The sequence below is a fragment of the Pteropus alecto genome, unplaced genomic scaffold (assembly GCF_000325575.1).
Source record: "Pteropus alecto unplaced genomic scaffold, ASM32557v1 scaffold224, whole genome shotgun sequence".
NCBI lineage: Eukaryota > Metazoa > Chordata > Mammalia > Chiroptera > Pteropodidae > Pteropus > Pteropus alecto.
Genome location: NW_006436289.1, coordinates 1,046,462 through 1,067,298, shown reverse-complemented (window position 1 = coordinate 1,067,298; position 20,837 = coordinate 1,046,462). Strand labels below are relative to the sequence as shown.

Genomic DNA, 20,837 nt, shown 5'->3' with positions numbered 1-20,837 from the left:
TTCCTGCTCTCCACCTCTTCTCCTCTACAGACAGACTTCATGCTTCAGGTGTTTCAACCCAGTCCCTCTCTGGCTCCTCGGATGCCCTTCTCCATTGGGCAGGTCACAATGCCCATGGTTATGCCCAGTGCAGATCCCCGTTCCTTGTCTTTCCCAATCCTGAACCCTGCCCTTTCACAGCCCAACCAGCCTTCCCCACCCCTTCCTGGCTCCCATGGGAGAAGTAGCCCTGGCTTGGGTTCCCTTGTTGGCCCCCATGGTCCACACATCCCTCCTGCCGCCTCCATCCCGCCTCCCCCAGGCTTGGGCGGTGTTAAGGCTTCTACTGAAACTCCCCGGCCCCAACCAGTAGATAAACTGGAGAAGATCCTGGAAAAGCTGCTGACTCGGTTCCCACAATGCAATAAGTAAGTATCTTTAAGGACTAATTTTTAATAGTTTGTCAGAGAAATGTTTATGGACTAAAATAGGGGAGATTTCATGGATCTTCCCCTTGAGTATAGCATAAAATCTCTCCTTTTCTTTTTAGGGCCCAGATGACCAACATTCTTCAGCAAATCAAGACAGCACGTACTACCATGGCAGGCCTGACCATGGAGGAACTGATCCAGTTGGTCGCTGCACGACTGGCAGAACATGAGCGAGTGGCAGCAAGTACTCAGGTAAGACAAGCTACTTGGGAGAGAACTCAGACCTGCTGAGATGTTGGGGAAGAGGCCAATTTCAGAAAAATTTGAGGTGGGAAGCAGCACTGTAGTCAGGGGTATCTAGTCTGCTTTTGTCTTTGCTGGCTTGGGAACTAAATGACTTCGTTTTGTTATATGCTCTGTGACTCAGACTCTTTCCTTACTCTAACATTGTTTCTGCCCACAGCCACTTGGTCGGATCCGGGCCTTGTTCCCTGCTCCATTGGCTCAAATCAGTACCCCAATGTTCTTGCCTTCTGCCCAAGTTTCATATCCTGGAAGATCTTCACATGTAAGACTCTTTTTCTTTGAAAAGTAGGATGTGAAAGGAATGGGTGGGTTAATGAGGAGGGAGCAGGTTTATAGATGGACTGCAGTGAGAAACCATGATCTCAGCAAGAATCTATATTTGAACTTTTATTTCTTTTGGTATAAAATCTTTTTGCTACATGGATGGAATTATAGACATCGTAGGCAAGGAGATCCAGAGGTTTCTTACTCTTTTGACCATCCCTTCTCTGTTCTGCAGGCTCCAGCCGCCTGTAAGCTGTGTCTTATGTGCCAGAAACTTGTTCAGCCCAGTGAGCTGCATCCAATGGCATGTTCCCATGTGTTGCATAAAGAGGTGGGTGCTCCATACTTTCTTTATTTTCTACTCTTTCTTTTCTGACAACTGAGATAATTTAACTTTTCTCGAACATTTCTTGATACTCATTGTTCATATCTAAACAAAGTTTTTAGTAAATTGTGGCTTAAACATCAGCAGAATTCAGGATACTGTCTGCTAGGATCTCCCAGCTTCCTTTTACTGTGTACCTTTTTAGGGGACTGGATAAGTAATTCACAGAAGAGCAATTTATATTAGAGCACTCTCTTAGAAAATGAACGATAAAAAATACATATCTTAACTGTTTCAAATATAGCATTGTCAATAGACTTTGCTTAGATGAGAGGAATGGAATAGGGAACCTCAATTTGAGATTAGTAATTCTATTAACAGAATAGCTTGAAGGCCTGCCTATTAGAGATTATCTTCTCAAACTGACGAATTATTCCCATCTTTTATTATGTTACCAGGCAGAGTTAAATCTCTTAGCAGCAGGGATGATTTCTTTTTTACTATTTTATTTTATTCGTTTCATTTTTCTAAGAGGTAGAAACTGAATTTATATCTAAATTCTTGGTAAGAGAAAATCCTGAATAAGATTTGAGAACAATAGCTATTAGGAAATGGAAGCTCATCTCAGCCTAAATGGATCATAAGAAATAGTAAGCCTAGTTATTCAACGAAAGGCAGCTTTACGCTATTATTAGCTGATAGTCAATATTTCCTATAAAAAGAACAGATTCACCTGCTCTGAAGATTTTGGTGCGGGGTGGGTAAGAGCCAGTGAAATAGCCCTCTTATCCTCTGTGATAAGAGATTTTCTGACTTAGTAAATATTCCTTAGATCTGTTGAACCTTTAATGGCACCTTCACTCTTCCTTCCCTCCATCTTTCCAGATAAACCTGAGGTATGTTTTTCTTTCTTTCTAGTGTATCAAATTCTGGGCCCAGACCAACACAAATGACACTTGTCCCTTTTGTCCAACTCTTAAATGACGGACCTGACTGGGGAGGAAGAAGAGGAGAAACTTGATGTGAACAGGAAGCGCGGGTTCAGATTTCTAAAACTCTATATTTATACAGTGACATATACTCATGCCATGTACATTTTTATTATATAGATAATGTGTGTATAGAAAGTCTGTATTCAAATGTTCGTAAATGAAAGTATGTATATTATGCAGAAATGGTCTGTCCCCTTCATCTTGCAATTCGTTTGGGGGATACAGAGTGTAGCTAAGATGATGTTTAGTTTGATCTTGCAATTATGATCTTCCTGCCTAGGGCTGTTTTCAAATACAATATAAAAACCATCTAGGAAGCTGCTGTTGCTCTAAGGCCATCCTGCTTTGATTTGGCTCAACTGCAAGTCCATTTTCTTAAGGCTCATGTATGCAGATTTGAATTCTGGTGCTTACCTGCTGTCCAACCAGATGCCTTGCTTACTGAAAGCCTCCAGAATCCTTGGTGTTGTGGTAGCGACTCTACTCCAAATGGATAAAGTGAGACTGATTGGGGGCAGGGGGGATGTAACCCTAATAGTTTGACTTTTCATTGAGTATTTTACTGTGTTAATGCTCATTATTTGTACATAGACTTTAGGTTTACAAAAATATTCTATTTTACATCAGCAAAATTCACAGTCCAAGAATAACAACATAACCAGGTCCCATTTCCCCCATGCTCCCACAAACTTCTGTCAACCCTACTTCCTAGATAGTCATCTCTTTAGAAACTAGCATGACCTATAGGTCTTTCCTGGGCCAAGCCATCCTTTGCCACCACTGATGTGGCCACCCTTGTGAAGTCCTTATCTCTTCCCCTTCATTTCTAGTCTAGTCTAGCTAACCCCCTCCCCCTTGATGGTTAAGGCAGTTGGTTCACAAATAAGTTGTTTAGTGACCTTGGGTGAGTTCCAGGCAGGCACTGGGGTGAGGAGATGTCCATGCAAAATTACTTTCAGAATGATCTCGGGATGCTGGGTTTTAATTTTTGAAGCAAGAAAGCTGTGGAGGACATGTTTCCTATCTTGGGAAAAATAGAGACCAAAATGATGCGAAGAAGGGAGATTGAGTTTCAGGTTTATAAGTCATTTGTTCCATGGATAGCTATCTGGAACTAGCTTATTTTGCCACCTCTGCTTATTGAACACTTCTGGTTTTTAGGTTTATACCTGGGAAAGCTATGACTCTATTAGAGTTTCGAATCTTTTCCCATCCTTTTTACTCCTATCAGAAATGTCTTCAGTGCTCTCCTTTTCTTTTGGAATTAAACAAGTAAAAATGAAGTGTTAATTTAAAAAAAATTAGCTCTAGGGGAAGGACATTATTATATTACCAATAGCTAAATTTTCCCATTCTGGGACCTGGAAGTGCTTACTGGCACTAGCAATACATATCAGGATAGCAAAAACATTTCCTTTTAGATCCATCTAGATTCTCTCCTGTTTTTGTTTCTCTCTTCCTTTTTTATTTTGCTTCCTTGCCTGTCAGCTCATGGACATATTCTTTCTTTTCTCTTGCATTACTTGCCCATGCTTATTGACTGGCATCAGTGTTAGGAGCTGGGTTTTCCAGGACCTTGTTGGCATCTTTTAGGGTCATTGAAATGGCATGAGTATACCCCGCTTTGTAGAGGTCAGATGACCACTTTGGTTAATGAAATATTAATGTTTCCAGTTTGGTAGCTGTCACAATCAGGAAATGTGGCAAAATGGAAGACCAGTTCCTTTGTTCTTTTCATTTGGCGGGGGGATTCATTTTTTTATCTTATAATCTTCAGATTTTATTTCCCCTCAACTTTGCAGCAGCCCTTGGGCCACCTGTAATATTTTTTAGGATCCCCTGAAAATTTAGAAATTAGAAATGGGTATAAAAAATATTATGTTTCTTTTCCACAAATCTTTGAAGCCAAAGGAGTAGAGAGAAAAGGAGGGAGTAGGTAGGGGGGTTTAACTGCTTCCTAGTAAAAGCCCTTGAAAGCCAACTGTAGCAGGAGGACAGGTGTTTTAGAGAGTTGTTCATGGGAGCTGGGGCCTCATTTGTTGCTTTTTTCTCTTTCTTGTTCAAGATCAATCAGAAAGCAACACTGAAGTTTTGGCCACCCACGTTCTCCCTTTTCATTCTGTCCACTGGCCTGCCACAATAGAAGCCATTCTGACCAATGGGAAAGGCCCTTAATGCAGTGAGTGGAGATGGAACAGTCATTTTTCTGGAGTAGAATTTAAAAGTAGAGATATAGAATACATATTTTTACAAGCAAGAAGCTGTTGTCAAGATTTTCTTTTACACTTAGAGTTTAGTTTCAGGGTAGAAAGGAAGAAACTGTAAAAAGGAAAATAAGCACAAGTTTTCTCCTAAAAGAAAACAGGACAATGAGACTTACTAATGAAGGGGTTTTATGCCCTGGAAAGAACTGGGGAAAAGCCAGTTTTCCCCAATATGGGTAGAAATTATAAAGCAGAAGGTGGCATTTTGATTTCACGGTAGCAATTCTGGAAGTTTATTTACACAGTAAGTTCCGAGCTGGAAGTGGACACTCTCCAGTCTTTCTTGTCAGTCTTTGTGGTTATGGGCTGTTCCCAGTTAGCCAAAGTAGCACCAAGTGCAGGGGAATGAAGAGAATTCAGCGGTGGGGTGGGGGACACGGACGGATGTGACTCAGTATTCCTGGTTTTATTGGTTTATGGCTTGTGGTCAGCTGGCTGAGGCCAGGATCTCCAGAGGCCCTCCTTGTATTTCCCTCTCCCTCATCAGGTACTTCCACACTTGGTAGGTCCCATGCCTGGAAGAAGTGTGTTGACCACCTAGGAATAGGATCCAGTGGATATACTAGGAAAATTCAGCTCTTCCCACTAACACTGGCATCATAGCTGACTGTGTTAGAACTGATAGGAAATGAACTTGGTCCCCAATACATAGCCCAAGAACCAGCCTTGGTACCCAAGTACTCTTAGGAGTGGGGAGTAGAGAGCAGGACGGGGAAAGTATGGCCTCCACTGAGGGGCTCTTGTGAAGGAAGTAAGGAAGCCCTAAAGCTGCCATCCTTTCTCCAAGCAGCTTTGTTATTGAAGGCGATGATGCTAGAACCAGAAAGCCCTGTGTTCCTGACCCTCTTGGTATAATACTTATGCCACTGTGGGATGCTTCGGCCAAATAAATAGAGGGGACATTAGAGGAAGTGAGAAGGCAATGGCTCTCAAAGATCTTACTACAACTTACACCTGAACAAGAAGAAACCCAGGCAGGGGTATAGGGCATCACCCCGATGCCTGTTGAATGAATCTTTAGAATTTCGCTTTCAATTAGGAGTGGTCTCCTGTTTATTCTTCTTAGTACATCAGCTACAAAGCTCCAGGGACTAGGGAGTTGGAGGTGGGAGTGAAAATGTAACCAGGAAGACAAATCCCAGCTCTGCTGTATTTGCTATATTCCAACTGCTTTCCCATAGGGCACCTGGGGCTTAAGGGGGTTGGGATATTTTAATGCTACCTAGCATATGCAGAGCAAAATGTTCGGATAGAGACAATTGGAATTAATTAGGTAGAAAGTCATTTGTTAGATGGAACTTCTTAGTGTGCACTTTGCATTTAAGAGAGCTAAAGAGCTTTTTGGCTAAATGAGCCCTTCTTCCCATCTCACTTTCGGTCAGGCTGCAACCACAGAAAAGAAAACATTAGGAAGCAACACCCATCTTAGGAGATGAGATTCTATCTTGGAGATGAAGTCTGAAACTGGGACTGGCTTGTGGTCATGTTTCTGCCTTTTCTAGTTTTAATCCCAACTGTTCCCCGTCTTCACACTCCCTCTCCTCCTCTTCCAGCTGTCCCCATTTGTACAAACATTCAGTCTCATTTGTACAGATATTCAGTCTATTTTTTGTTTAATTCAAGAGGCAATCTTTGCACCAATGTTAGGCTTATTGATACAGTTCCTTTCTCAAGCAAATAGCAAACTGCATTCACTCCTACTGACTTTGGCCAGCAGGGAAACAAGATTGGCCCTTTCTCTGCCAGGGTACTGCAGAGACACACACTGGGGTAACCTGGGTGTGATGCCACTACTTCTGAAACTAAGAAAAGAATACTTTGGATTGGAGAACTGAGAGGGTTGGTGGGCAAAGGTTCCAGACTGAAATTTGAAACACCAGAACTTCCCAACTCAAGTTTGAAGTGACCAGGATATTCCCACACCAGAGCATTTCTTTCTTCCTTCTCCTACAGGTACAATCCCTGTAACCCACCTTGCCAGCTTTTACTTTTCTGTCAAGAACAGGCATTTGGTGGGTGGGTGAGGGTCCTGAGGTGCTCTGGCCACAGGTGCCATCTGTCTCCTTGTGACCAAAGTGAACCACCAGATGTGGTCCAGGGGAATCCGTCTTCTGCCCGTGGGCCTCCTCACTTCAGCAGGGAGATGTCATCAGCAAAGTCATCATGTTGATGGCGTAGACAGCGGAGACAGCGCCACTGACACACCATGAGGCAGAGTGGCAGCATGAAGAGGGCGCAAATGGCAGCCATGACATAGGCAATGGTCATGAGTGTTGATTCATCTGTCTGAGGAATGTTGTAGCCACAGTCTTCCATGTCTGGGGTGACAAAAGGGCCTTCCACCGCTGCCGTCCTGAACTCATCGTGTACTGGAGAAACGGCAAATGTGAGTGAGCAGATTTCATTGTCATATCACAGGATTATACAACAAAAAGAACTCCTGATAGGCCTTGAAATTAGCCCCTGAGGAGGCCAGGTGAAGGTGTATCTCCTCCTAGGTCATTGGGAGTGACGGCCTTTTCCTGTATACCTATATAGTAGGTCTGATACGTAAAAGTCAGTTGCTCTGAGTTGACTAAAAAGCCAACCTCATACACACTGAGTAAACTCACCTGCCACTGCTGAAATCCAGTTGTAAAGCCCTGCTGCCATTCTGAAGTAGCATTCAACCTTACCATACTGCAGCTGCCAGGGTCACTATAGGCTTCACCTACTGCCCTTGGATCTATAGTTTCCCAAGATGCCAAGCAGCTGTTGCTGCCCTGGGTCTCCAACAGAGGTTCCCAGTCCAGGCAGGGGTCACCATGCCAGGCAATACCGAAAAAATAAGCACTGACCCTGGCTTTTGCACAATATGTTGACTCTGGCCTGAGGCAATTGTTAACCACCTCCCAGACTCAGGGGCCCAGGTATACTGACTGCTGGACAGGGAGAACATGGATAGACTGACCCCACACTGTGGCGCTCTCACCATGGCAGGCACTGACAGCAAAGCCAATTCGTTTTCGGGCCCGATCAAAGACGACATAGAAGCCCTCCATGATAACAGCTCCCATAACAGTGCCAGTGGATGACTGTGAGATGGCAAACTTGTAACAGTCGTCTTGAGACGTGGCCACGTCTTCCACTGGCCGCAGGTATTGCTAAGGATAAGGAATCAGAATGAAAGTATGTCTTGCTCTCTTCCTCACTCCATCCTTCACCTTAACTCTGCCTTCTAGGTGTCTATGCCCTGAGGTCACTCTTCCCTTTGTCATCACTGAGCTCTGAGGGGTTGGTTTTTCCAAGAGCCCTTTACCACTGGACACTCATCTATTTTGTCTTCCAAGTTGTAGGAAACCATGCCTGCTCACTATCTCCCTATACGTACTTTGTCCTCTTCCTAGGATCCCACTGACTCAGATTAGGGACATACCTGTGGAAGGATGGTGATGCGGAAGGACTGATTGGTCACTTCACCCATTAGGTAGAGTGAGATGACGGGGAAAATGTTCCAAGGGGTAGTCCCTGCTTGCCAGCATACCAGCTGTTCCCCTAGCCAAAAGCCGTCTGGAAACTTCTCCGTCTGTGTTGGTAAGAAAGGGGTAACAATGAGGAAATAGACTCTTTCAACATCTCTCTGCTCCCATTTTCTGATCACATTTACTGGGCCCTTGATTTGCTTTTCCATGGAATATCCAAACTAGGGAAAGGTAAACTGAAACCCAAGAATTAGAGGAAGAGAGTGGGAGAGTGAGGCCGAAAGTCTGTAACAGGGTGGTTTTGTGATGAGCAAACAGGCCCATGGAAGAGAACAGTTTTTAAGAGCTCTAAGCGGAAGGGTCTAGGGGTAGACATCTTGTCTCCTGTTTGAAGAACATGACTTTCACGGACTTCCTCTGACACACTGTCATCTCTGTACCCCCGTCCTTAGTCCCACTGACCGAGGAGGCTGCCTTGATGGATTTGACTGCAGCTTCAAAAACTTTCTTGGGCAAACGAAGGTTGGTGGTGCCACTGTCCACGATGCTCTTGTCATAGTTGTACTAAAGAGGAGAGGAGCGGATTAGAATAGACAGGAGCCTTTTTTTGATGCCAGGCTCTGGCCAGAGTCAGAAGGGCGAGTCTGACTGTGGGGTCCTGCTTGGGTTGGCATCCTGGCCACTTCTTAGGTGTATAGCCTCAGGCAAGTTACTTAACCTTGGTGCCTCAGTTTCCTCATCTTTAAAATAAGGATAATAATAGTACCTACCTCAAAGAATTATAAAGATTAAATTAATACAATTGAAGTGCTTAGAGTAGTGCCTGGTACAAAGGAAGCATTCAGTAAGTATTAAAACATTATCTTGGGTGGGCAGACATTCTCAAGTCTTGAAAATAAAAATATCTTGTATAGTGGTCTTAACTTTTCATAGTATACTTATATCTACTCTAATTTAGCATACATAAAGAAACAAGGTAAGGAAGACCCAAATGGTTTAGCTGCCATTTATTGGGTACTGCTGTGTGCCAGGCATTGGAATAAACACTTTATTTATTATCTGGCTTCACCATAATCTTTGGAAAGCTGTTTTCACGTATTTTACAGATGAGAAACTGAAACACAACATAGTAACTTGCCTAAGGACAGTTAGCTAGCACGTGGTAGAGCTAGAAACCCAAGTCTTCCTGACTCCAAAAGCCGGACTCTTGTATTTATCATATCATACTGCCTTGAAAAAACTTGCCTAAGGCCATAAAGCAAGGCAGTGACTAGGGTCCAGACATGCTTTTTTCATTACTAGATCATAAGCCATGTTGTCCCTGTGAAAGTCCCTAGCTCCAAAGCCCAGGCCCTGCTGTGTGACCCTTATACTCCTGTTCTAGGCTCAGCCCCCAACCCTTTCCTCAGGTCCTGCACCTCTGCCTTGTCCTCCCAATCTCATAACCCAGAGTCTGACCTCACTCTGCGTTGCCTCCCCACTTAGCTCTTCTTGGTTCCCCCTTGGTTTTATTACCTCCTTGCAGTCCATTTTCAGATCCTGTCCATTGATCTCTACCCGCACAATGATCACCTCATAATACCACTCCCGCCGGATGGGTGTGTACCAGAGGCTGCCTGTGTACAGTGAGTGGTCGATACCCCCAATGATCTAGGGAGAAAAAGAGGCAGATACCTGAGTCCCAGCACAGAGGGATGGCAAGTCACCTAGGGAGCAAGCAATAGAACCAGTAATTTCTGGGGGTGGCAAAGCCCTCTATAGATCACCTTTCTCATCTTCCTGCTTCTAATCAAATCATGCCCCAAGTGACTTATAGTTTCTAAAATGTATTAAGAAAATGTGTGCGGGGAAGAGACTTTTCAGGATTTTTATTATTTGTTTCAGAATCACACAGTCCTTGATGTGAAGTTATTTAAACCTAAACCAGCACAATAAATGTTGAATGAATGATTATTTGCTTCTATTATAAATTTTATTTTCTCTGCTTGTTGGAGATGGAGCACCATTCACCAGTTGTCCTAATTAATTAATAAATAGACTTTCAAACTTATATCTCTGCTTTCTGATCATCAGACTGAATAATTTTAATTCAATAGGTCTAATTTTCATTTCCTTTGAAATTTTCCTAATCATATCTGATCCTTTCCAAGTTTACCATAGGTGCCTTGAATCCTTTCTGGAATAATGCAAGGAAGAAAAGGATTGAAAAAGAAAAGTGGGGCTGGGGAGTACAGAGATTCTAAATAGTGGAGCCTAAGACTGGTGTAGCTTTGGAGGGGAGGCAGATGGTACCCACCTCTTTGCCCAGTGCCAGGACCTCCCCTAGGACCTACTTACCATGCTCCCTCCAACTGAGGCCAGCGCTTCTGACTGGTTGAGGGGGAAGCCAGCACCACAGAGCTGCAGGGAGAAGAGGTTGGGAACGTGGGTCTGCTTTACCAGGGAGTCAAAGAAAGGCTCCAGAGAGTCATCGGGCTGCGGCAGAAAGAGACAAGGCGTGAACCCTCACACAGAGGGTCTTAATAGACTGAGGGCAGCTTTCTGCCTCAACTGGAAGGCAAAAGCAAGGACTTGGGGGATGTTCCTTGGGAAAGACCATCTTGAGGTACTGAGTTTGGCGGAGAGAGGGTTAGCGAGAGACACTGGCGATGAAAACAGAAAAGTACTGATGGGCCCACAGATCTCTAGGAGCTTTGGTCCCTGCATGCCTAACCTGTTTCAGATTAATGGGCGCTCTTATTCTTAAAGATCTTAGTCAGTAGAAACCACAGCCTATTCCTGTACCTATCACAGCATGTCTCACGATAGTTCTGCTTTCTATAGGGATAATATTCAGACTGCCATTCTATCTCCTTTTTAAATAATCCTTTAAGCTGATTTATTTCTCTCCCTTAGTCAGTCCCCTCCCCTTTTCTTTCTCAACTCCATCCCTGTGTAGCATGCAGTGTGCAATGTGTAGTCACAGTGTCTGAGGCTAGGCCTTGTTCCACTCACCCTGGCGATCTCAGCATAGGCCAGCCCCAGGATGCCTTCCCAGTTGGAGCCGTTAATGAAGAACTTGTCTGATTCAGTGATGGCAGCAATGTTGGCACGCACAGTGACATTGGGGCCATGAGGGATGCTCACCAGGTCGGTGCCCAGCTCCCCCTCCCACTTCCCCTGGGTATAGGGTACATACACGCCCTTCCGGAGGTCCCGGTATGTGCTGGACCTGTGGAAAAAGGCAGAGATTTGTGGATGCGTAAGGACAACAGTTGGTATAGGGATCCAGCCTCAAAGCTATTCTCAAATGCCTAGCCTTATCTCAGTGGCATCCTAGATAAGTAAGATACTTTTAAGCTGCTCAACAGAACCCCTAGGGAGATCAATCACCCAGAACAGAATGTAAAGTGGCGTTGCAAATAGAAGAGGGAAGCTGTTGCTGGGGCTTGCTTTCCTGTCTCCATAACTCATATTCCTAGATCTTGAGCTCAGGCCCTATGAAAAACAAGCCTAGGCTTTGTGTATTGTGCTTTTTGCTGCTGAAAGGACAGCTAGGGGGCATCTCCCCACCCCCGCTCCATCAAACTCCCAAAGAAAAGGAGCCATTGATTCTCTTGCTGCCTTGGGACCCAGTGGTACCATCTGAGTGGTAGAGAAAATACTAAGCAGGGTGAATGTGAAACCTCTGCAGGTTCTTCCAGAGGAGGGATTTGCATAAGCATCTCAGCAGAGCATGAAGGTATTATATACCACACTTGTATGAAACATGCATATCTACATGTGACACCCCACCTGTTTAATCATGCCACTAACCAGGGCTGTGTGTGTGTAATGGGGGACAGTGATGGGACTGGGACAAGGACCTAGAATGAATTCTCTTTCATTGACTCTGAGCACAACCCACTTCCTGACTGATTTCTCTAAGGGAAGTTAAAGGGAAGGCGGCCTTAGAAGGCAGGAGTTGGGGAAGGTGGCTTTGGCATCTGCCTAGAAGTCCAAGAATGGGATTTAAGGCTCTAGTCACATGTTTTCACACACAAAGATACCTCAGACATTAGATATCCTCACGTCACTTCCTGCTTTTATGCTAAAGTGACGCCCAGGTCTTTCCTCACTACCTCTCCTACCTTAAAAACCCACTTCAACCCTCCCTTCCACCAGTTAGCTAAATCCAGCTGCCGAACTCCGGGTGGTGCAGGGAGGAGACATTTTAGCTTACATTCCCTCATACTGGTCCAGGCAGTGGGCTTTACGGAAGGCTCTTTCTTCACTTCTGTGAACTGTGCAAAGTCACCAAGAGTGGCCCCAGGTGAGAACAAAACAAAGCAAGCTATCACTGCAGCCTAGACTTCATTGGTGTCAGAAAACAGAGCCACTGAGGGGGTATAGGGTCAAGTCTCCTTGCCTCTTCATTCAGGAAGCGAGAATGAGACCGCTGAGATTGCTCTGGGAGCTCTGGGGCTGCTCTCCTTTCCCTCCCACAGGAAGCTGCCTGGTCTCAGTACTGAAGAACTTCCTGGCTGCCCCTCAACTTAACCTTTCCTCAAATCCACCCCCATCCCACTCTTCGTTCCTAGTCACTGTTGCCTTCTTTTCCTTTCCCCTTCCCCAGCAGGAAGACAGGATCTGAGGAGCTAGTATTTCTCTCTGCAGTCCTCTTTCTCTCTGACCCTTCTTGGCCCTGGATCCTTGGGAAGGATTCTTCCCTTCAGCTCTCCCCAGGACTCACAGCTGTCTCTGGTAGTAGCGATGCAGAAAAGGGTGAGGGGCAGCCCCCACTGCAAAGTTACTGCTTCCTGTGTCCACCAGGATGTTGAGCTGTCAGAGAAAGGGGAGAGGAATACGTTATCAACTGGAAGCTCTGGAATTACCACCACAGCGTCCTTCACCCCACCAGCTACATAGCCTCCTTTTGAAATGTCCAGGGTGAAGCTTCCATGAGGTAGGACTGGACAGGCAGGCACCTGTCCAGTACCACGACCACAGACAGAACATGCTGTCCTATGACGTCCTCAGCATGGCCTCAGAAACCTTGTGTCTGCTACTGTCTTCTCTATAGAATCAACATTTACTGTGTCATCAGAGCCACATTATCTCTGTGTGTGTATGTATTATCTCTAGTCCTGTCTCTCTACCCTGAGATTTCCCTTACTTACATTGTTTACCTGTCTGATTCTGTCTTCAGAGCTTGCCCTTTCCCCTCCTTTTCTAGTTCTCCTAGGAAGCACATCACTCAGCAGGCAGCCTTGTTTGTCCCCCTCCAGCTCAGAAAGGACTGTTCTAGGAGCTGGCACTGGTGAGGGGAGCTGTGGGGGCCATGATGGCAGGTCGGTGCCCACATGTTTCTGACCCTGCCTACAAGAATGAGGCTTCCCATGAGGGGCTCCCCTTCTATCTCAGAGGTGACACAGACCAATGAGTCCTACTGTCAGAAATGGTGAGGAGTCAGGAATCCAGTATGCTGTTCTATCTCATCAGGGCCCTGGTTTTTGGCTAAATGAACATGGACAGGTGTCTTTTTGGTATTCCTTGTGCAGCTCCTAGAATCTCTTTTACTTGTCCCTCCTTCCTCTTCTGATGGCCTGACCCCTCCCTTAGTCAATCCAAAGCCGTTTTTTGAATGACTACTATATCCTCATAGGCAAAGAGGAAAGGCCACTGTCCTGAGAAACACAGTCATCTGTAAAGTGAGTCCTTTCTTGCCAACTTGCCAGGTCCACCAACCTCAGCTTCTCCCCTGAGCTCAGGGCTTTTCTTTTCTGTATCTTTTCTCCTCAGTGCAGTGAAGTCAGCTGACATCAGTTTGGGTCCAGGCTCTGACATTGTCACCATAGGCAGGTCACCATGCTTCTCTGGGCTCCAGTTTCCTCCTCTCTGCTGGCTCCTTCTTGCTCCAGTGGTCCTCTGTGGCACTGCCGACTGCACCTCCCCCAAGGCCTGCTCAGGCTTCTTGGCCTCCCTCAGTCTCCAAAGACACCTCTTCACTGTCACCCCAGCTCTCTGACCCTGCTTTGGCCCTCCTTCCCAGCTCCCCACTCCTGGCTTGGTTCCCATTTTCCTCCCTGCCTCTTTCCTGGACTTCTCTCCGTTGTCCCTTTCCCTGGTCTCCCAGCAGCCTCCAGGCTCCAGATGCTCTGCTTTTAGAGAGAATCAATAAAGCTGGAGGCACAGCAGTTCAGATTTCAATCAACAAAGTTAATGATTAAAAAGGCTTCTTCACCCACCTACTCCCCAGGATCCTCCTCCCCCACCTGTCAGGACTCTGCTCCCAGCCCAAGTTCAGCCTCCTATAGGCAGGGATCCCTGCTATCATGTGACCACAACACTGGTCCCCGTGGCTGTTCATGGGAGGACTGCCTAGAATGTGTGCCTGGCTGGCTCTAGGAAAATATCACCACTTTTTACACTGGAATAGAGCTTTTATCTGGAGATTTGGCATCCCAGCTGTTTCAGGCCCACCCTCTTCCAAACACCTCTCCTCTCCTTCAGAGGGAGGGGCTCTTTCTATAGCCCACTCCCTCTCCAGCCAGGAGGCCAGGTCACTCTAGTTGCCCTTCCAGTCCCAGCCTTTCTCCTTGTCTGAGGAAGAAAGGCTGGGACTGGAAGGGCAACTAGAGTGACCTGGCTTCCCCTTTTCACCTCAAAGGAGGTCAAGCCCAGGGAAGAATGACCCCCTCCACTCCCATTTCGCTCCACTCCCTGCTCACTCATCCTCTAACAGGAATTCAGGCCACCATTGATCTCTCTTCCCCCCCGCCCCCCAAAATGGGAAATCAAAATAAGCAGTTGAGATTTTCTCCTGACCAAAATGTCTGTCCTCTGCAGTGCGATCCTGCCTCTGAGAGAAATGATTTCTGGTCCTGTGCTTCAACATATCTAGCGTGAACCCCCTGGCCAACCTCCCACAGAAGTCTCTGATAGGGCAGGGGCCTTTGGCAACCAGGGCTACCACACTCACCATGAAACAGGGCAGTTCAGGAGAGCCCAAAAGAGGAAAATAGTGCTGCCAAATCTAAGCAAACGCCTTTACCTCTCATTTCACCTCTTATTCCACCCAACAGAGGCCATCAGATGGGACCTCCCTCACCTCCCACAACCAGTCATTGCAACCTGCCTGGCCAAGCCTTTGGCCACACAGGCCAATCCTTTCTCTCAGCTGTCCCTCCTCCTGGCTCCAGAGGGACTTCCATCTTGGCTTGGGAGCCAATTCCCTCCTCCCTTCTCAGGCACTTTACCCCTTAATTATCCCTGTCCTTCAGGTCCTTCAACTACCCTGCTGTTCCCCCATCTGACTCCCACCCCAAACCTGCATTCTTCCTACTGGCATTTACAAATGCTGAGTCTATACATTAAAAAAAATAAATAAAAAATCTTTAATCTCACATCCGCCTCCAGCTACCATCTCTCTCCTTTCCCTTCACAGCCAAAGTTCTCAGCCAAGCTGTCTTCATTTCTTCACCTCCCACTCATTCCACAACCCATTCTAAAAGTGAGTTTCGCCTCTATCCCTCTCTCCACTATAAAACAGCCTTTACTACAGTTACCAATGATTTCATGTCACCCAATACAAAAGACATTTTTCAAATCGGGCCTCATTTTACTTGCTTTCTCCGGATCATTCAATACTGCTGACTTCTCCCTCCAGAAAACACTCTTCCTTGCATCCTACTGTGTGGTTGTCCTCCGTCCCTCTGGTCATATCTTCTCTGTCTGTTCTGCAGGCTCACTTCTCAAGCTTTGGGCTTTGGCCCTTTCCCTCTTCTGCCGCACTCTCTCCCTAACATGGTTGCAGCTGCAGTTACCACCAATATGCCGATAACTCCTAAGCTTAGAGCTCTAGCCCTTTCCTCCCCTTTGAGATCCAGAAACACATATCAAACTGCCTCAAAGGTACCTCACATTCATGATGTCCAAAGCTGACCTTACATGGACCAGTCCATCTGTTTTTTCCCAGTGTTCTCTATACTAGTGAATGACATCACCATCCATCTGTTCCATAAGTCAGCAACTTCAAAGACATCCTCACACTTTCCTCTTCTTCACATTTCTATCCAATGCCTCAATACTTAACAGCCTTAAAAGACTCTTGAATGTATTTATTTCTTGCCATCTTCCTTGCCACCTGTAGGCCAAGCTATCATCATTTCACCCTGGAATATGACTGTGGCTTCTCAACTGGTCACGGCACATCCAGCACCCTTGACCTTTCCAACCTGTTTTTGCACTTTGGCTAGAGTGATCTTTTCAAAGTGCAAATGTGACCATGTTAACCCTCTCTAGTGTCAGTGGTTTCCCTTTGCTATTAAAATAAAAACTTAAAGCATTAACATTTCCTACCAGGTCCTTCACGGTCCAGCCCTGCCTACATATCTAGCCTAGCTTGTCTCGTATTCCCCCATGCCCTCTGCCTACTAGCCACACTGGCCTTATTTCAGGTCCTCAAACCAGCCATGGTCCCTCTACTCAAAGGCTGTTGCACAGGTCATTCACTCTGCTAGACCATCCTCCTTTTCACTTGCCGTCTTATCTACTCATCTCCTATTATCCTTCATTCTGAGCTCAAAAGGGACTTCCTAAGGGAGCAAGACCAGGTGGTATTCTCTTGTTAAAATGCTGCCATAAAACTTGCCACCCTAATTTCACATTGACTCTCATCTCCTTTTGTATCTGAATTTTTAAAAATCCCTGTTGTGTCCTTAGTAGGTGTCACAATGACTAGCAGTAAGTATTTCTTGAATTAATGAATGATTAAAGGAAAGAAAAGGGGAAAGAGCTACCCTATATTTTGGGGGAGAAAAGTCCTTCAGTGACTCCCAAACTGTGAGAGTTTTTAGGTTATAAGTGTGGCTCTCAGACCTGCCTTCCTCTCACCAGTCTCCCTGGTTTGAAACAAGATGTGAGTCTTCAGGCAGCCTGGAGTCCTGGAGCCATCTTACTTCTTCCACATCACTTGGGGCCCTGCCAACTCAGGAGTCTCCTAGTTATTGCCTTTAGGTGCCCAGGGGACCAAAGACTGGGGGTCAAGGCTAGGTCAGTGCCAATCACTTAACAAACAAATGTGCCCCTGGGACCTTCGAGGGAAGCCAGCTTCATGGGAAGTGCTAACAAGTACCACAGGGAAAGACACACCTGCCCATTTCACTCTGCAGATAAGGCTCCCCTGGGGAAGTCTTCAGCAATAGATGTTGGGTGATTAGATAGGTATAGAAGTGGTGAGTTTATGGTAAACTCTTTGTTCCCCAAATCCCAGCTACCTTGGGCCCAGCTCACACTAGCAGGCAGCTCAGATACTTCAGGCTAAAAAGACCTTTTAGGAGGCATCTGTCCATTAGCCTGGAGAGATGGGGCTCTTTGCAATTCTGAAAGATCTCTATTAAGATCCACATTTCTTGGTAGTTTATCCTAGGGTGTTACCAGTTTGCAAACCTCTGGGGAGGGGGCTTTAACTCTAATTCTTCCTACCTCTAATTGTCCTAGTCTTTTTCCTTCTATTTGGCCTCAGAGTTGATCGGAGAAGAGCTCTTATACTTTTGTATAACAAGCCTTTTAGCTAAACTGAGATGTAGAAGCCTTTCTTCTATATTTCTGAGGAGGAAACTGAGACCTAGAGTGAGTAAGCGACTTGACCTATCTTACACAATAAGCCACAAAGCCAGGAGAAGGATCTATTGGTTCTGACCAAGCCCAAGTGTGTTCTTTCATCTCCTTTACCTTTCCTTCTCTCAATTGGAGAGAAAGCATATGGTAGATTGTTACACTAATGAATCATACCCCCTGTATCCATGTCCTTGTGTGATCCCCTCTGACACTGACTCTGGGCTTGGCCATGTGACTTGCTTTGGCCAATGGGACATCAGCAAAGGAGTTAAGCTGAGGTTTGATAAGTGCTTGTGCATTGGGCATTGCCCTCTTGGAATGCTACCCTGAGATTGTATGTGAAGCTCAATCTGGCCTCCTTGAGGATGAATGACTTCATGGAGAAAGAAGGCCAGCAGGCTCAGCTTAGTCCGGCCCCCAGCTGACCCACGAGCTGAATGTAGCTACATGAGTGAAACCAGGTAAGACCTGTAGAACCACAAGCCAATGCACAGAATTCCAAGAAATAAAATGGCTCTTGTCTTCAGCCACCAAGTTTTAGAGTAGTTACACAGCATCAGATAACTCATACAAAACTATCTGAATTGATAGTAAAAGTATCTAACTGGGATTAATTCCTGGGATTCTTGACCTTGGGGGCATCTAACCAACCATAGGTCAACTCCAGTGGTCACTTTTCCCCTTCATCACCATGCTTCTTGTGAGGTTTCTCAGTAGCACAACGGTCTCTCACTTCGGCACCTTTGCGTATGCTGTTTTCCTTGCCTGAATTAAACTTTCAAGTCACAGTTTAAACATACTTTCTCCCAAAGCTCCTGCCCTGATGCCCCCAAACAAGATTAGGTCTCTCCTCTTGTAGGTCCTCAATAATACCTGTGCTTCTTTGTATATCACTCATAAACTTTTAATTATTTATCTAATGCCTGTCTGTCCCACACACTGTGAGCTCCACAGGGTGGGAGCACATTTGTGTCCTTATTATCTAATTCTTACCTAGCCCTCAGTAGGTGCTCCATAATGATATTTTTAAACTGACAGTAATTGCCTCATTTCCTGTAGTTCTCTGTGACACTACAGACTCTTGCTATTAATTCTCAGCCCCAGAGTCTTTGCAGGGGTGATTTTCAATCTGGTGCTGTGCATGGTGACGATGACATTGACACCCACCATAGCCATGCAAGCTGACTGAATATCCACCAAGTTCTTAGAGTAAGTTGTAGTGACTTCAGGGATCCTCGCTCCCAGAGCCTTCTGAGCCAACTTCATCTGGTTTCCTAAGTGGATATTCTCAGACCTGAGCATACCTAAGGCTGAGATAAGGGCCATAAGGAGCCTAATGTCAGCAGCTGGGAGTGGCTGAGGGCAGCAGGGCACCTAGCTCCTGCCTCAAACTGAGTCCAGCGATTGGAACCTGTCCAGGTTTCTCCTACCTTGACCAAATCAGCTGACTCAATGAAAATGGATTCCTTTCCCCAGACAGATCCCCCACCTTCCACTTCGCTCTCCAGATTGAAGCTGGCAATTGATACCTGGGAGCAAGCAGGCTGCCAGGCTCCCTACCTTGGATTGGGATTTTGTAAGGAATCCCAAGGTGGCTGGGTCACACCAAACCTTATCTAGTATACCCTGTTTAGACAGGATGCTCCATTTCCCCCCAGCCTTAAATCCAACTCAACCAATATTTATCAGTGCTTCTGATTCCAATGAGATGGTGGATATGAATTGTCAAAAATATACATGTCTGTTCTGAAAGATCAGATCTAAGACGATTGGCAAACTTTTTTTTAAAGCAGTAGAACCCTTTTCCAATCTCATGCAGAATCCCAGTGTCCCAAAGAGAGAAAAAGCAGAGATGTTCTGTTTGAAGGAGGTTTTACTTCTCCTGTGTCCATCCCATCCCCAAGGTAGCTGGCAAACCCCTCGTCTGTGAGGTATCATGGCTGCTATTAGCTACCTGCTTTTCATGGTCAGACCTAAGTCCTTCCTGCTGTCTAACCATATCCCACCCACAGGTCACAGTGGCTTCAATCTTCTCTGGGTCTGTCCTCAGTTGCAAATGAAGCTGATGCGGCATAAACCCACTTTCCTCCATGGCACCTAGGTCATGCTTAGCACATAGGCTTGTTTGCTCGAGCCATTGGGAGATACCAGGGTTCGCTTCTTGTGCCCCTTGGCAAAAACTCCACAGGCACTGGAAAAGAATTATTGGTGGTGTTCACTGAGCCTGAGAAGCCAACCAAGGAGACATATTGACTGGACACAGTAGGATTATAGTGGGCAACAGAGAGGGTAGCCATAGGGCTGTCACCGTTTAGAAGGTTTGATGAAAGGATGTGTTGTGGTGGGAGAGGCAGGGAACTCAGCCAGATGCTTTGTGTTTTTGTCAGAATCTCCGAGAAAAAAGACCTAGGAGCCAGGAGTCCTGGCTCCTCCATGTCAGCCCCTAGGACTACTGATTCATCACTCTCCTCAGAGCATGTACCTCCCTTCTCAGGATCCACTGGCCACAGCACCTGAAGATGTGACAGATGAGCATCAGTGAATGCTTCCCAGTCCTCTGTAGCCCCTTGCCAGGGGAAGCTCAGGGCAGCTCTAGGACTGGGAAAATGGCCCGGCTCCTTCCCAGAACTCGCCATTGCCCAGGCCCCAAAGAGAGATGGCTCCAGCAGACAGAGAAATTAGTTGTCAAGTAGCGGGACTTCCCTGGGAAATGTTTCTATTCCTGGATTTTAAACCAGAATTTTCTGCTTAGCTCTTTATTGGAGATACTGGCGAAGGGATCCTGACCTTCAATCTTAGTGAGAGGGCATAGTCTTTCTCAACACCCCCACTCCCAGATGAACTCTTTTTATTTTCCTGACCTGGGGAGGCAGAGAAGGAGTGTGTGAACTGACAACAGGAGGGTCCTAGCAAGGGCCTATGTGCAACCTGAAGCCCAATCCGTCAACCCAGTGGTCTCAGGGACTGGGTAGGCACCCTTAGAACTAGGATTCCTCCTGCTTTGTCTAGTTTGGAGGGTGATTCTTTGAATTCAATAGTTTTCAACATTTTTAGTATCAGAACTTAAAAAGAAAGAAAGAGAGAGAGAGAAAGAGAGAGAGAGAGAGAGAGAGAGAGAAAAAAAGAAAGGAAAGAAAAAGAAAGAAAAAGAAAGAAAAAGAAAGAAAAAGAGAAAGAAAAGAAAGAAAAGAAAGAAAAGAAAGAAAGAAAGAAAGAAAGAAAGAAAGAAAGAAAGA

General features: G+C 45.8%; 2 protein-coding genes across 10 annotated transcripts in view; one reads left to right on the top strand and one right to left on the bottom strand.

Moving 5' to 3' along the window:
• Nucleotides 1-2,854, top strand: part of RNF214 (ring finger protein 214) — a 44,129-nt gene extending 41,275 nt beyond the window's left edge. For all 6 annotated transcript variants that reach the window (XM_025047502.1, XM_015590100.2, XM_015590099.2 and 3 more), the window contains 5 exons: nucleotides 31-407; nucleotides 530-662; nucleotides 874-978; nucleotides 1,216-1,311; nucleotides 2,224-2,854. In XM_025047502.1, coding sequence (XP_024903270.1) covers nucleotides 31-407; nucleotides 530-662; nucleotides 874-978; nucleotides 1,216-1,311; nucleotides 2,224-2,289 — 777 coding nt within the window. In that variant the 3' untranslated portion in view covers nucleotides 2,290-2,854. The remainder of the gene's footprint in view (nucleotides 1-30; nucleotides 408-529; nucleotides 663-873; nucleotides 979-1,215; nucleotides 1,312-2,223) is intronic.
• A 2,095-nt stretch (nucleotides 2,855-4,949) lies between these two features.
• BACE1 (beta-secretase 1) overlaps nucleotides 4,950-20,837 on the bottom strand; it is a 22,292-nt gene continuing 6,404 nt past the window's right edge. The window contains exons 2-9 of one of the 4 annotated variants that reach the window (XM_006912771.3): nucleotides 12,734-12,822; nucleotides 11,017-11,233; nucleotides 10,360-10,497; nucleotides 9,538-9,672; nucleotides 8,485-8,586; nucleotides 7,977-8,126; nucleotides 7,533-7,704; nucleotides 4,950-6,930 (exon numbers count right to left, since the gene is read on the bottom strand). In XM_006912771.3, coding sequence (XP_006912833.1) covers nucleotides 6,689-6,930; nucleotides 7,533-7,704; nucleotides 7,977-8,126; nucleotides 8,485-8,586; nucleotides 9,538-9,672; nucleotides 10,360-10,497; nucleotides 11,017-11,233; nucleotides 12,734-12,822 — 1,245 coding nt within the window. In that variant the 3' untranslated portion in view covers nucleotides 4,950-6,688. Of the gene's footprint in view, nucleotides 6,931-7,511; nucleotides 7,705-7,976; nucleotides 8,127-8,484; nucleotides 8,587-9,537; nucleotides 9,673-10,359; nucleotides 10,498-11,016; nucleotides 11,234-12,733; nucleotides 12,823-20,837 lie in introns of all 4 variants that reach the window. The other 3 variants (XM_025047505.1, XM_025047504.1, XM_015590103.2) reach the window with 3 other exon arrangements.